The sequence below is a fragment of the Pyrgilauda ruficollis genome, unplaced genomic scaffold (assembly GCF_017590135.1).
Source record: "Pyrgilauda ruficollis isolate IOZ18807 unplaced genomic scaffold, ASM1759013v1 scaffold140, whole genome shotgun sequence".
NCBI lineage: Eukaryota > Metazoa > Chordata > Aves > Passeriformes > Passeridae > Pyrgilauda > Pyrgilauda ruficollis.
The window spans coordinates 101,969-115,401 of record NW_024512544.1 but is presented as its reverse complement, the minus strand read 5'-3'; the positions used below and the strand labels follow the sequence as shown (position 1 = coordinate 115,401).

At 45.8% G+C, this 13,433-nt stretch overlaps 1 protein-coding gene across 1 annotated transcript in view; it reads left to right on the top strand.

The window, feature by feature from the left end:
- The window catches only part of COL6A3 (collagen type VI alpha 3 chain), a 58,610-nt gene that overhangs the window by 3,379 nt on the left and 41,798 nt on the right, over positions 1-13,433 (top strand). Inside the window, exons 2-3 of the mRNA XM_041460220.1 lie at positions 5,253-5,399; positions 10,642-11,244. Of these exons, the coding sequence (XP_041316154.1) occupies positions 5,312-5,399; positions 10,642-11,244 (691 nt within the window). The 5' untranslated portion in view covers positions 5,253-5,311. The remainder of the gene's footprint in view (positions 1-5,252; positions 5,400-10,641; positions 11,245-13,433) is intronic.

Below are 13,433 nucleotides of genomic sequence, written 5' to 3'. Positions count from 1 at the left end.
CTGTTGCAAATGCACCTCTTTTTCCCATGAGAAAAGCAAAATTCACCCCACATACACAAGGGAATTTAAGGGCTGCAATTGCTTCTCAGGTTTTTGGTCAGTATATTTTTTGTGGATGCTGCATGGCTGGGCAGGAAAGCTGGACCAGATATCCTGTGATCTGGAGCAGTGAGGCATCCCAAAGGGTGTGCCAGCTGGGAAAGCTACACAAGACAAGCCCAAATCCAGGCCATTTGTCCTCAGAAAATGTGCCAGTCGTGGCTCTGCCTACCATGCTTGCCATGCTCTGCTCCTTCCCAGAGGCTGCTCAGCTTTCCAGCAGGAATGTGTCACAGGAACGGGGAGATTATGGGAACAAATGTCATAAATGCAGTCACAAAGTGGTTTGGGTTGGAAGAGACATTAAAAACCATTTTGTTCCATCACCCTTCAACACTTCCAGGGATGGGGCAGCCACAGCTTCTCTGGGCACTCTGTGCCAGGGCCTTACCACTCTGACAGGGAAGAATTTCTTCCCATTATCCCATCTATTCTATTTTAACTACACACTAGTGAAAAAACCCACCCCAACACACACAAGCAAACAACAGCTTAGAAAGTGAATTTAAAACATCCACTCAAAGGAAAAAAAATATGTAAAACGACAAATTTTATGTGCAGAAAAGTATGCAATATATGCAAAAAATAGCTGCTGGGGAAAATATTTAAGGAAATCACTTCATTGTGTCGGAGGTAGAAATGATTGCTTTTTGAGAGCAGTATTAGGAACAGATGTATTTCTTCTGATGAAACACTGTAATATTAAGAGGTCGGCGCACACTATATCAACTCGAGACAGGCATAAAACTTTCAGATTATTGAAGGCTACAGGAGTTAATCTTTTCGCACATGAATCATGAAGAAATTGGCTCCCCAGGCTTTGGTGCTAACTTACTTCAGGAACACTCTTTCCTTTCCTAAAGGAAAGGAGTCAGGCTTTTCAGCATTTTTTTCCAGCTTGAAATGGATATAGCAAAAGCTTCACCAGAGCTTTCACCCCACAGGCCTGCAAGGAACTTTTAATTTAAAAAAATGAAATAAATCCACAATTAAGTTGCCTTGTTGAAAATACATTATTGAAAACCCAACAATGCCAGAGAATAAAGTTGCAACACAAATACTTACCATAACCAAGTATTGAAATGATTTCACATCTCTGGTTTTATCATCCATCCCCTGCAAGCTGGTGCCACCTCCAGCTTCTGTGACTGCTGGTAATTTGGGACACAAAGCAAGAACACATTGAGCAACGGAAATTACTTGTTGTGCCTCACTGAGGCAAGCCAAGCAATAAAAATCACATTATTCATTGTCTTAAACCCACTTTTCTCGCTCAGCCACAGACTTTGCTCAGTCAAAACAGAGCTGAGTAGAGTTTTGGGTGAACTCCCCCATCTAAGGAAAGAAAAAATTAATTACCTCCACCCACCCAACCCCCACTACATTACCTTTACCAAAAAAGTTGCTGTCCTTGCTGCATCTTCTTCTTCTACAGGAAAATCATCTCTTTGCCCACCCCTTTCTGCAAGCACTGAGCTCTTCCTCATTAGCTAATGAGTGCCATGGAGAGCGGGCTATAAGAGAAAACCCTGCTCAGGAGCAACTCCTCTTAAAGGCTCTTCCTTTCCTTAAGTTGTCAGTCTCTAAGAGACATCCATCACCTCTTCCTGCAAGACTTTGCTGCCTTTTTCCTTCTGATGACTAATCCTGGCTCCTATGACCTTGGGATGGTTTTGTGTGATGCTCAAACTCATCTCTTGTTGATGGACAAGTCCCCCTGCTTGCACAGAACTATAAATACCACAATGGAGGTCACAGAGGAAGCTGGGGATAGATCTGGAGGCTTCCTGAAAGATAAAATGGGGAATGAGGTGAAATGGGCTGCCCAGGGAGTGGTGGAGTCTCCATCCCTGGAGGTGTCCAAGGAACACCTGGGTGTGGCACTCAGTGCACTGGGCTGGGTGACAAGGTGGCAATCGGTCCCCAGGTTGGACTCGGTCTTGGAGGTCTTTTCTAGCTTAAGAAGTGGAAAATCTCAGCTTCCCACTGCTGTGGGAGTTCATGGGTGATCCTGTGGGTAGGGGAGATTCCACAGCCTCAGGGAGTTTCACTTTTCCCTTTGGATACATCTTGTGGCTGTAAACAGGCTCTGAGCAGCTGCTTGACGTTAAAGCCAAAAAAGCCCCCAAATGTTTGCTTCAGTCCTGTCACTTTTTAGCCAGCAAGACATCAATTTTCACTGGTTTATCTTGATGCTCTGCTCATCCCCAGCTGTTGTGTCTGAAGAGGGATTGGCTGCCAGCAGCTAATAAACAGGATGATAACATAACTTCCTGCATTTTGGGAAAGAAATATGAGCAGTTTTACAGCACACATTACTTTAGTGGGCTGTTTTCCTTAGCATGCATTTTATTCCATGTTTCCCATTCAGTGCTAGCAGCCTTTTCACTCTGTGGCATCCCACCCTTAAGGGGAAGGGGGCTCCCAAGGTTTGTAGATGCTGGCAGTTGGAAGAAAAGACAAAAGTGAGAGGGCCTGCAAGAGCTTGCAAAGTTTTATTAACAAATTAGACACTTGGCATGGAATTTGGTGTGTTAGTCGCTGATCTCCCTGATCTCAGTATAAGCACGTGGACAGGGTGGAAGGGAAGAGTGGAGAGGGTGATGCATTAAAGAGGGAGAGACGGAAAGGAAGTGAGAAAGAGAGATCACCATTCCTGACTCCAGCACTGATTCAGCTGATGGGGTGTCCAGGGGCACAGATGCATCTGGGCTTCATGGCTGTACCTTTAATAGCTACACTTTCCCCTCCCTGGAGAAAAATTCCTCACTTTCTATGCAAATTAGCTAACAAGTTTTTCCTAGACCTTTCTTGAAATGGGTCAAGGGGCTCCAGAGGCCTTCCTGCCTCTCAGCATCAACCCTGTGCTGTGCTTATCCCCCCTAGCTAGAATAAGGAAGTTTCTCCCATAAAATGCTGCCCTACCTCCATGTGGCCTCTTCTCCAGCCACATCCTGTTCTTTCCCAGAGTGGGTAACTGCCAACAATCCTTGGTTGTTATCACCAGCAATCCTTGGTTGGCTGCTCAGCTGTGAGGATTTGAGACATGCACATCTTGAATCAGAGAACCACGGAATATCCTGAGCTGGCAGGAAGCCACAAGGATCATCAAAATCCAACTCCCGGCCCTGCACAGGACACCCCAACAATCCCACCCTATGCCTGAGAGCATTGTCCAGCACTTTAGGCTCTCCTAGGCTTCTATACAATCCCAATGGATGCTACAAGCAAATCCCACTCAAAAACTTGCAGCTCTTCCAGAAATTTCTTCCCAGAGGGAAGACTATCCCATGGGGTTGGGTGGGTGGTTGTCATGAGCTTGGTGCTTTTTGCAGTAAAAAAGGTCCAGGACCTACAGACCCTTCTGTATTTGTGTGCTCAGGGGACAAACCCTCTCCCATGAGTCCTTTGGGTGAAACTGTTTTTTCTGGGAGCAAGATGCCCATCAGGGACACAGTCCATCTGAGCAGGTTTGCTCCTGCTGGAGGCACTGGGAGGTTTGGCTTGCACTGGAACAGCCAGGGGGATGGATGGCTGCCAGCTCACAAAGGTGATGGTTTAATCTCTTTAGGAATGACAATGACACCTCTGGGCTGCAGCAGCTGCCTCTATGAATTGAGGGGTTGCCAATAAAAGGGAAGATTTTGCCATGTCTTGATTAATACTGTGTGCTAATGTTGGCTCTAGGGGCCTGTTCAATGTCTCTCCATCTGGTGGTATTATTATTATTATTATTATTATTATTATTATTATTATTGTTATTATTATTATTAATGTTGGGGGAAAGCCAGAGGAGAGCTTTTGCCAGACTCATGCTATAGGGCATTCATAAATTCCATATGGAGGACAGGAAAGACCAAATGCTGCAAATCTCTTCTCCCAAGAAAGACCAGACCCCAGCCCAGCTTTGACACACAGGGAGCCAGAGGAAGTCTCAGGGTCACATGGGATTTCAGGAAACCAGGTGGAAGTTGTCCCCTCCTTTCCACAGAACTGCCCTCTGGTATCCCTGAGAAGTGTCTCTTCAGCAAAAATGGGATTAGCTCCTTATGCCTGGATTTTCCCATATTCCCAACTCCTGGTTCTGTTTCCAGCCATGCCAGCAATAACCATCAGTGTAATTATCACAGTTTTCCTCAAAAATAAGAGTTACTCTTCCCCTTAACCCTCTTGTGTTGGTTGTAACTGTCTGGATTTATGGAATTGGCAAGGATGGTAATAAGAAAATTGAATAACTTTTTTTTTTTTTTTCTTTTATGAAAAGACCTGGTTAACAGTTTGATGTATTGGAGTCACTTTTGGCTGATTTGAGTAATTGATCCCCTTTGGGGAATGAAAGGTATTAAATCACTGTGTTCCCTTTTGGGAGGATATTTTCCCAGTTAAGCAAGCCTTGCTGGTTTCTGCTCTGTAGGCTTGGAAATGAAGATTAAATAATCAAATGGTCATCTCCATGACAACAGAAACACAGCCTTCATGGCGGAGACGTAGTTTCAGAAGGCTTGCCAGGTGGATCACAGATAAGAAACTTGCTTAAATTATATTTTTGGCTCCAGCAGATCAAATATTATTCTTGGTGCCTTTCCAAAATATGATCAGCCAGTGCAGGCTATTCCACAACCGGGGCTCTGAGCCTGGGGGAGTCCAAGGGCTTTCTGCTGTGCAGCCAGATCATGTGGCTCACTTGGGTCTAGAGTGCTTAAATTTCCATTTGTATATTTGGGACAGCTGAAAAGGTGAACTGAGGCAAGGGGGGATGTTCAGGGCGATTATTGTGGTGTTTGGAAGAAATAAAGTGAGAAAAGGCAACAGCAAGAAGAGGTATGTTGGCAAAGATGTATCAGCTGGTCATCCATGGGTGGGGAGGGCAGGTGGGAGGCCACTGTTTTTTTTGGTAGAGAAACCCAAGCATTTTCCTATATGTTGCCTAGGACAGCACAGGTGAAAAAAAAACATCTAATTCCACAGAGGTGATTAAAGGTCAGTTATGTGAATTGTCACTCTGTCCAGCAGCAAAGAGTTTTTTTTTTTTCCTGCCAAAGTGCCACAAAAGCCTTGTAAACTCACCTGGTTTGGCTTTTCTCCCTCGTGCCTCATCTGTGCCTGGCTAGCACTGCTGCTGTTTCTCACTCTCCCTGTTTTCCTCCCCTTAGGTCTCACGTCAGGTGCTTTGAAACAAAGAGAATAAAAGGAAAACTCATAAAAGAGCAAAATGAGGAAACATCGACATTTGCCCCTCGTGGCAATGTTTTGCCTCCTGCTCTCAGGCTTTGGCTCGGTTGGTGCTCAGCAGCAAGCAGGTAAGCCCGGGCTGCTCCGCCTGACTTTGGCCCTGTACAAGCACTCATCGGCACTGTTTGGTGTTTGACATGCATGTCCGTGGGATGTTGTGGATGGATGACCTTCTGCTCCTCAGCTCCCACCTTGCTGAGGGTCCTTGGGACACCGGCCTTGGCCGACACTCACGGTGCCTCCCCAAGCATGACACTGGCTGGTGCTGTGCCGGGGAGGATGCTCTGCAGGGCACCAGGGTGTGGGACCTGCACTCAGGGTCGTCCTGAGAGGGTCTTCTCCTGGGCAGAGCTGTTCTGCTCTCCCTGCATGTGTAGGAGGAGCTTTTAGCAGTGAGAAGAGCGCTGCCACTGACCTGCAGAAAGGCTGTTTAAAGATGTGCTGGCACCTTTGGGACTGGACCTGGTGTCACCAAGTGTGACAGCAGGGAAAATGCAGAAAACTCGTGCCAGGCTGCTTAAACCAAGCTGTCCTTCCTTCCTTGAGCACTACCATGGAGCCAGCAAAAATCATGCAAGAGACACAGGCAGCTAGAAGCTGAATGAGCCTGAATTAACAGGTGAAGCTGCCAGGGTCTCTGTCTGGTGACCAAACCCATGGGCAAGGGTGTGGGAGGGCAGGAGCACCTCAGCTCTCCCTCTCTGGGCAGGGCAGGTGGCATGCTGTTCCCCAGCACCTGCGGGGCCAGGGCTCTGGTGGCTGCCTGGTTGTTCTCCAGCGCTTCTCATTTTGCTGCGGGCGATAAGGGGAAGCTGAGCTTCACTTTCACCATGCCAAGGAGGCTGTTGGTTGTTTTGGGTGAGGAGGAGGAGGAGGAGGAGGAGGAGGAGGAGGCATGCTTGTGCTGACCGATAGAAAATCCTAAACCCCCATCTGTTTTTTTAAAGCTGTCAAAACCGTTGCCGTGGCTGATATAATATTTCTAGTGGATTCCTCCTGGAGCGTTGGGAAGGAACACTTCCAACTCATTCGAGAGTTTCTGTATGATGTTGTAAAAGCTTTAGATGTGGGAGGAAATGATTTTCGCTTTGCCCTGGTCCAGTTCAGCGGAAACCCCCACACAGAGTTCCAGTTAAATACCTACCCCTCCACCCAGGACGTCCTGTCCCATATTGCCAACATGACTTTCGTGGGGGGAGGCGCCGAGCCTGGAAAAGGATTAGAGTACCTAATCGAGAAGCACCTCACTAAAGCTGCGGGAAGCAGAGCCAGTGAAGGCGTGCCCCAGGTTATTGTAGTGCTGACAGACGGACAGCCCCGGGATGATGTGGCTCTGCCCTCATCTCTCCTTAACTCGGCCCGTGTAAACCTGTTTGCGGTCGGCGTTCAGGACGCGGTGCAAGGGGAGTTGCAGGAAGTAGCGAGCGGACCCCTCGATACGCACCGCTTCAACCTGGAGAATTTTACCACTCTCCACGGCATAGTTGGGGACTTAGTGGCGAGTGTCCGCTCCTCCATGACTCCAGAAAAGGCTGGAGCCAAAGGACTGGTTAAAGACATCACAGGTAATGGCTGACTGGTGGTATCTGCTGGCGCTGTGCTGTTTGGCCTTGCCACTCTGTAGGGGCAAGACTGAGATGGACGTTCAGAGGTGTAAAAATAAAGGTTTGAAGCCTGTGGCCCCCTGTTTGCAGCTGCTGAAGTGCTGTTTGCAGACTGAGCCAGGGCTGCCAGGAGTCAGGGCAGGAATCCTTGAATGGGCAGTGGCACCTTGTGGCCATCCTTTGGCACATATGGCATGGAAATTGAAGTGTGGGGAGCTCTGCAGAGTTAGTAAATTGCCCTGTCCTCTTTACTCCCAAGGTGGGAAACAAGGGGTGAACACACCAGACCTGAGGGCGACCCTGACTGAAAATCCTCTGGAGACTGAGAAGGTCGCTGCTTTTTGTGGGGACACCATGTTGGATGTCCCCTTAGAATGAGGTGGGGGGACAGGGAGATGTAGAGTGTGCATTCCAGAAAGTCACATTCTTGGGCAGTCTGCCATTCCTTTCTGGAATTCCTTTCTGGTTACCTTCTTGGCTGAAGGCAGCAAAAGAGGCTGGGTGGGGAATTTCTCTGCTGAAAGCCCACCCCGAGCTGTCCCTTAACCTCTCTCCTCATGCACCTGGAGAAGGTGTGTGGTTGAAAAGTCTTCTCTACAAGCCCATGTCTTCCACCTGCTGGAGCACTGGACCCTTCCCATAACTGAAACCTCCCTGCAAACCACGTTGGTGTCAACAGACCTGCGCTTACTGCAACACAGGCCCCAATTTCCCCAAAAAAACCCCCCAAACCAGTCTTCCTCCATCCCTTCTCTGTTTATGAAATTCCAGCATGTCAAGAGCCTTCTGAGCAGCTTTGTTGTTTTTCAAAACAGAAGTCCTGGGGATCAAACCTTTCTTTTTATTCCTGAGACTCCATCTGAAGGTCGAGAGCTTGTGGGGCGACGTAAGGCCGCAGCAGTGTGATGAGGCAGTGTGACATTAATCCCCCTGTGTTGTCTTGCCTGATTAACCCTCACGCCAGTCCCACCGGGCGCTCTCCATCACTGCATGACACCGAGCAACACCGAAAGGCCGTGCTCATGTGTGTTTTTTGTCGTGCAAAGCGCTTGACAGGGCAAATATCCAGGTCACAGGAAAGCCACAGGGGAGTAGCTGCCCCACAGATACAACAAAAGGCTCGCCAGTGCTAAGGAAATGACACCAATATGTGTGGAAAATGAATGTTACACCCAACCTGCTGGCAGCACTCTGTTGGGCTTCTTAGCCCTGAAGGACCCCAGTGCTTCCCTGTTGAAATCAATTGGGAAATTGGTCTCTGGAAGCTGGCTGTCCTCCTCTGGGCCATGCCAGCAGGTAACCCCATTGAATGGAAACATCTGGAATCACAGACATTCCCTTAAAAGCCTTAAAGCCAAATTCCTACTTTGTGTATATCGTGCATTTCCAAGTTTGTTTCTCCTTAAAGGTATTTTTTGCAAGGATTTCCTTCCCATCCTATAACACAAATTTAAGTTAATCCTACTGTTGTAGTGTTGTCCCTGTGTGACTTGCATGGGTGATATACAGAGTATTGTTAAACATGGGAAAAGATGTTACAGGTCCTAAACCTTGGACGACAACAGTGTGCAAAACGTGGTACAAATATCTGCATAAGAGTTTAAAATGTCATTTATTCAGCTGACTACTACATGTGGCATTAAAATGTTTAAAACTGCCATTGATGCTATGTTAGAAATGAGTCCTAATATGAAATGGAAGTGTAAAAAAGCCCCAGTCCTGTAGTGGTTCTAGTAAAGAGAACCAAAACTGTTGGTCTGTGGCAGTCCCTGGGACTGACTCACATAAGTAGAACAGTCAGCCCCGAGTTTGCCCTGAAGTATTTGTTAAATCTGAGCTGTCTGTCTCATCTGACCCTCCTTGCTTAGTTGTGTAACCAGCATGCTTTTATTTGTTCTCCACACCAGCTTGTTCCATAAATGTGCACTGAAGTACAAGGTTTTTTTACAGTGATGACAAATTATCCAACGCATCTGTTTCATATCTATTTTCTCTTCTGTGGGAGCAACCCAATAGTGCCTGGAGTCTTGTTCCTCCAGAAAGATATCCAGGATTATCTAAAACATCCTTGGGTAAAACCACTGTGAGGTTTCCCTTTCATTTTTACTGTGAAGTGTAACATGTACATCCCAACTGAAAATGGCTCAGTAAAACCAAGCCTAAGCACCCCTAAATTTTGCCTCCATGGAAAAATAAATCCTGGAGCTCCTTGAAATTCTGAACCCTGGTGACTTCCTCTGAGACAACACTGGCCATTTAGTTGGTCCAGGGGAGCGATGGTGACTTGGAGACCTTCTCCTTTGTCACTGGAATTGCAGCATTATTTGAATCTCCTGGTTTATGAAAACATGTACTAGAAAAACAACTAAATTTGCAATAAATAAATAATTTACTGGCAGTGCTGGTTAATAGCAAAGATCTCGGGTTTATTCCTGGCCTTGCTAAACCACACGCCAGCTTTGCTGCTGGCTTCACCTTTGGCTTTCAAAAGTTGAGAGCTGACAGAGAGATTTCCAAATGTTGCTTGTCAATCATTTGCAAACAGTCTGAAATTTGAGTTCTTATTTTGAGTGGAGAGTAACAGCATGGAAACATCCGAGCATGCTTTGGGGTTTTTTCCTCCACTCTTTTTTGCATGCATACATTTCTTGGTGATGTCGATGGTAAAATTAGTTGAGCAGAAGGAGTAAGAGCAGACACCATTTTGGGTCTGCTTTGGTAAGTCTCAAAGATACTCCCCCTCAACACCAGGTTCATGCCATGTGCAAGCTTTGTTTGGTGTGTGTATATTCTCATCAAATGCTTGAGGTCGTCTGGGTATGGTCACAACAACTAGAGTTGGATAATTTTGTCATGACTGATTTCATCACCCTTTTTTTAACCTGATTCTGCATTCCTTGATTGAATATCCAGAATCCATATGAAAAATACAGACCAGACCCCTCTGGCAATAATCAGCCCATCTTTGTGCAAAATGTTTAAAGTGACACAATTTTTGCGTGGCCTGGGTTGAGAACTGTGTGGGTCAGCCTGCTATAGACATAACTTCAGGTGGATGCTGGCAGCTGGTCAAAGAGTTACAGTCAAGGAAAAATAACTAAAACCTTTTCAATTGTTTCTAACAAATGTGTTTTAAAATATTTATTCATGGTGGGAGAAGCCCATATATTCAGATTCTGTGTTTAACCAGCAAAAGAGCGGAATTGTGACAGAGAAGCTTAAACTTTCCCTGCATCCAGTAAATGTTGGCTTTTTTCCTCTCAAAAAAATAGAAGGTAGCGATGATGAAAACCTCCTCACCCTCTACCTTCACTGTGAATTGCCACCAAAGTCCACCTTTTTCTTTTGGCCCTGTCTAAATATTTGGACAGTACTGGCCACTGATGGAATGTATCCAGATTTCCAAAAACTGTATTTTGCTGAGGTTTCTCCTTGCATGCCGATAATGCTGACCCACCCTCGTGTTGTGTCCACTCAAGCCCTCCCTTGATGGGTTGTGGATGCTACTGGGAAGGGCCCGAGGGCTCATATTCAATCAGAATGCAGAACTAAGAGGCAAAAGTCACCTCCTCAGTGATCACGTTGTTTTGTTTTCTCATTTTCGTGTTTCTCACTGGTTTTCCAAGAAACATGTCAGAACACTATTACAACTGCATGTAATCACCCATTTTAATGCTTTCACCTTTTGCATTTCTTTTTTTTAAAGCTCAAGAGTCCGCTGACCTAATTTTCCTTATTGACGGATCAAACAACATCGGAGGTGTCAATTTTCCAGCCATACGCGATTTCCTTGTAAATTTGATTGAAACCCTCAGAGTTGGAGCTCAGCAGATACACATTGGGGTGGTGCAGTATAGTGATCAACCCAGAACCGAGTTCGCTTTGAACAGCTACTCCACAAAAGCGGATGTCCTGGATGCCGTGAAGGCACTCGGATTCCGCGGGGGCGAGGAAGCGAACACCGGTGCGGCACTGGAGTTTGTGGTGGAGAACCTCTTCACCCAGGCGGGAGGCAGCAGGATAGAGGAAGCGGTGCCTCAGATTTTAGTGCTGATAAGTGGTGGAGAGTCTAGTGATGATATCCGAGAGGGCTTGTTAGCGGTGAAGCAAGCTGGTATATTTTCGTTTAGCATTGGGGTCCTGAATGCTGACAGTGCAGAGCTGCAGCAGATTGCTACTGATGGAAGCTTCGCCTATACTGCCCTGGATATCCGTAACCTTGATGCTCTTCAAGAATTATTACTGCCCAACATTGTTGGAGTGGCCCAAAGGCTCATTTTGTTAGCGGCCCCAACCATTGTGACTGAAGGTATGTATGCCTTTCTAGACCCTTGCATTTTGGTGAATTGATGAATGATTGAGCTTGTGCACGCTTTATGAGCATATTTAAAGCTTTAAGTATTTTTAATTTTTTTTTTTTTTTTTTTTTTTTTTTTTTGCAATTAATCTCTCTGGTCTGGTTATGGAGAAGCAGTGTTTCTGTGCAGAAACTCATTGGCCCAGTGGGTCATCTCTCAAAAACCATGAGGTCTTGTTGCTATAACTGGCATGACATGGGGTGCTTTAAAAGAAAGGAGCAGAGTATAAGAAAAGAAGGGTATCATAAAAAAAGCTCATAAAATCCTTATTGGGATATCTAAGCACCCTGGGAGTAAACACTGCAGCACTGCCAGTAGTAAAAATATTTATGCCATGTAAGCTTACATTATATGTCAGTTGGAAGTGTCATGACCATAAAATGTGACTGAGGAAGGTACCAGGAATGCTAAATGGATCCCTATGTACCAGAGTTGAAATTATCTGCTTGCTAAAACAGTAAAATTCCACAACTCTCTGAAGCTCTGGGCTGCCCTTCGTAAAAGGGTGATATCCCTGTGTTGTTGAACTTAAAAACTGAACAGCCCTTAGTTCTTCTGAGTGAAATCCCTACTTTTGTTCCATCAGCTGGGAAAATTTACTGGTTTCCATGAGGCCATGGGAATTAAAAATGCAGGTGTTAATATTCCACTTGGGTTACTCTTTCACCCACAAGTCCCATTGACATTATTTCTGGACTAGCATCAGCTCAGGTATGGTAGAATAATGAATACCTGGATTTATGGGGCAAATAAGTGACTTATGAAAGACACAATATGACATATTGCAGAGGCCCCTGGAAGGGGCCAGCCTGGAACTGCTGCATTTAATTAACAGGATGCTTAATGCAAACAGCACTTTTGGGATCCCGTTGTCAGTCTGGAGTTCTGTACACACTGTTCCTCATGGTGTATGTTGACATATAAAACTGCATTCCAGATGTCTCCGCTGATCCATGCCTAAACATGATTGCTATCCTGTGGCTCAAATCAAAGGGTGGAATTTGCCTTAAAGATCATTTTTTGACCTTGCCTTGATTATTCCAGGAAAGAACATTAAGAATTTTTTCTTGTAGCACCCTACAAGAACCATATTTAGCCAAATAATATGAAGTCACCATGTGTGGCTAAAATGTGTATGCTGGGACCTGTGCAACTGAGTGGAAAATCTCTCTTTCCTCTTGTCTGATTTTTAGCAGTTTGAATGGCAAGATTAAACAATTTTGGTACATTTTGTTTCAGCTGCACTTGCACATTTCTCGCTTAAAGTTCCAGCTCATTTGTGGAAGGCGCTATGTCAGCCTGTACAGTTACATACAGATGGATGTGCTAAATGGGGAAATAGATTATTTTCCAAGGACCTTTAGGGAACTTTCTTCCCCTGGAACCCATGGAAATCAATTTTGACTGGGTTGCTTGATTGACATCCACAACTTGGAAGGCTGCAGTGTAAAGCAGTTTGGGAGATGCTGCAGCCCAAAAGGGTTGCCAAACCCTCTGAGGTGCCAAGGGCTCCTATGAAATGCTGAAGTCATCTCGCTTCCCTTTAGCTCTCCAGCTGTTCATCCTGGGATGAAGAGGTGTTCCAAAGTGGCTCTCTGCTCCTTCACCCACTGGGGGAGCCTGGATGAGGAAGTTAGATGAGGTGCTTCACCAGACAGCTGACGTGGCAATGGGGATGGAACTCTGCAGGGCTGGGTTCAGAGCTGACACCCTCCAACATTCCCAACTTTGAAAGTCAAAGATACAATGCTTTGATCCCAAACCCTTTGAAATTCTTGGGAGACTTGCCATCAGCTTTACAGGGCTTTGGATTAAACCCTATGAGATGTTCACAGCCTTGCTCAAAGGCTTTTGCATTAATTGTGTCCATGAAAACCATAACCGTGGGTTGTTTCTTCCTGTGTGTTTTGGGTTTGATTCTTGCATTCCTCTGAGGAAAAATACTGCAGAATTTGAGAGCTGCAACAGGAATGAGAAGCGGAGAGAACTCTTCCTTCCCAGCCTCCTTCATCTTTCCAAAGCCCCTTTGATGTTTCCCCCAAAAGTCAAAAGTTTCCAGGCTCTCCACTTTTGGGTTTCTAGCTGCTGACAAGCTAAGGATGTGCTTTGAACATTTCTCCTGGGTCACACAAAGCAATGA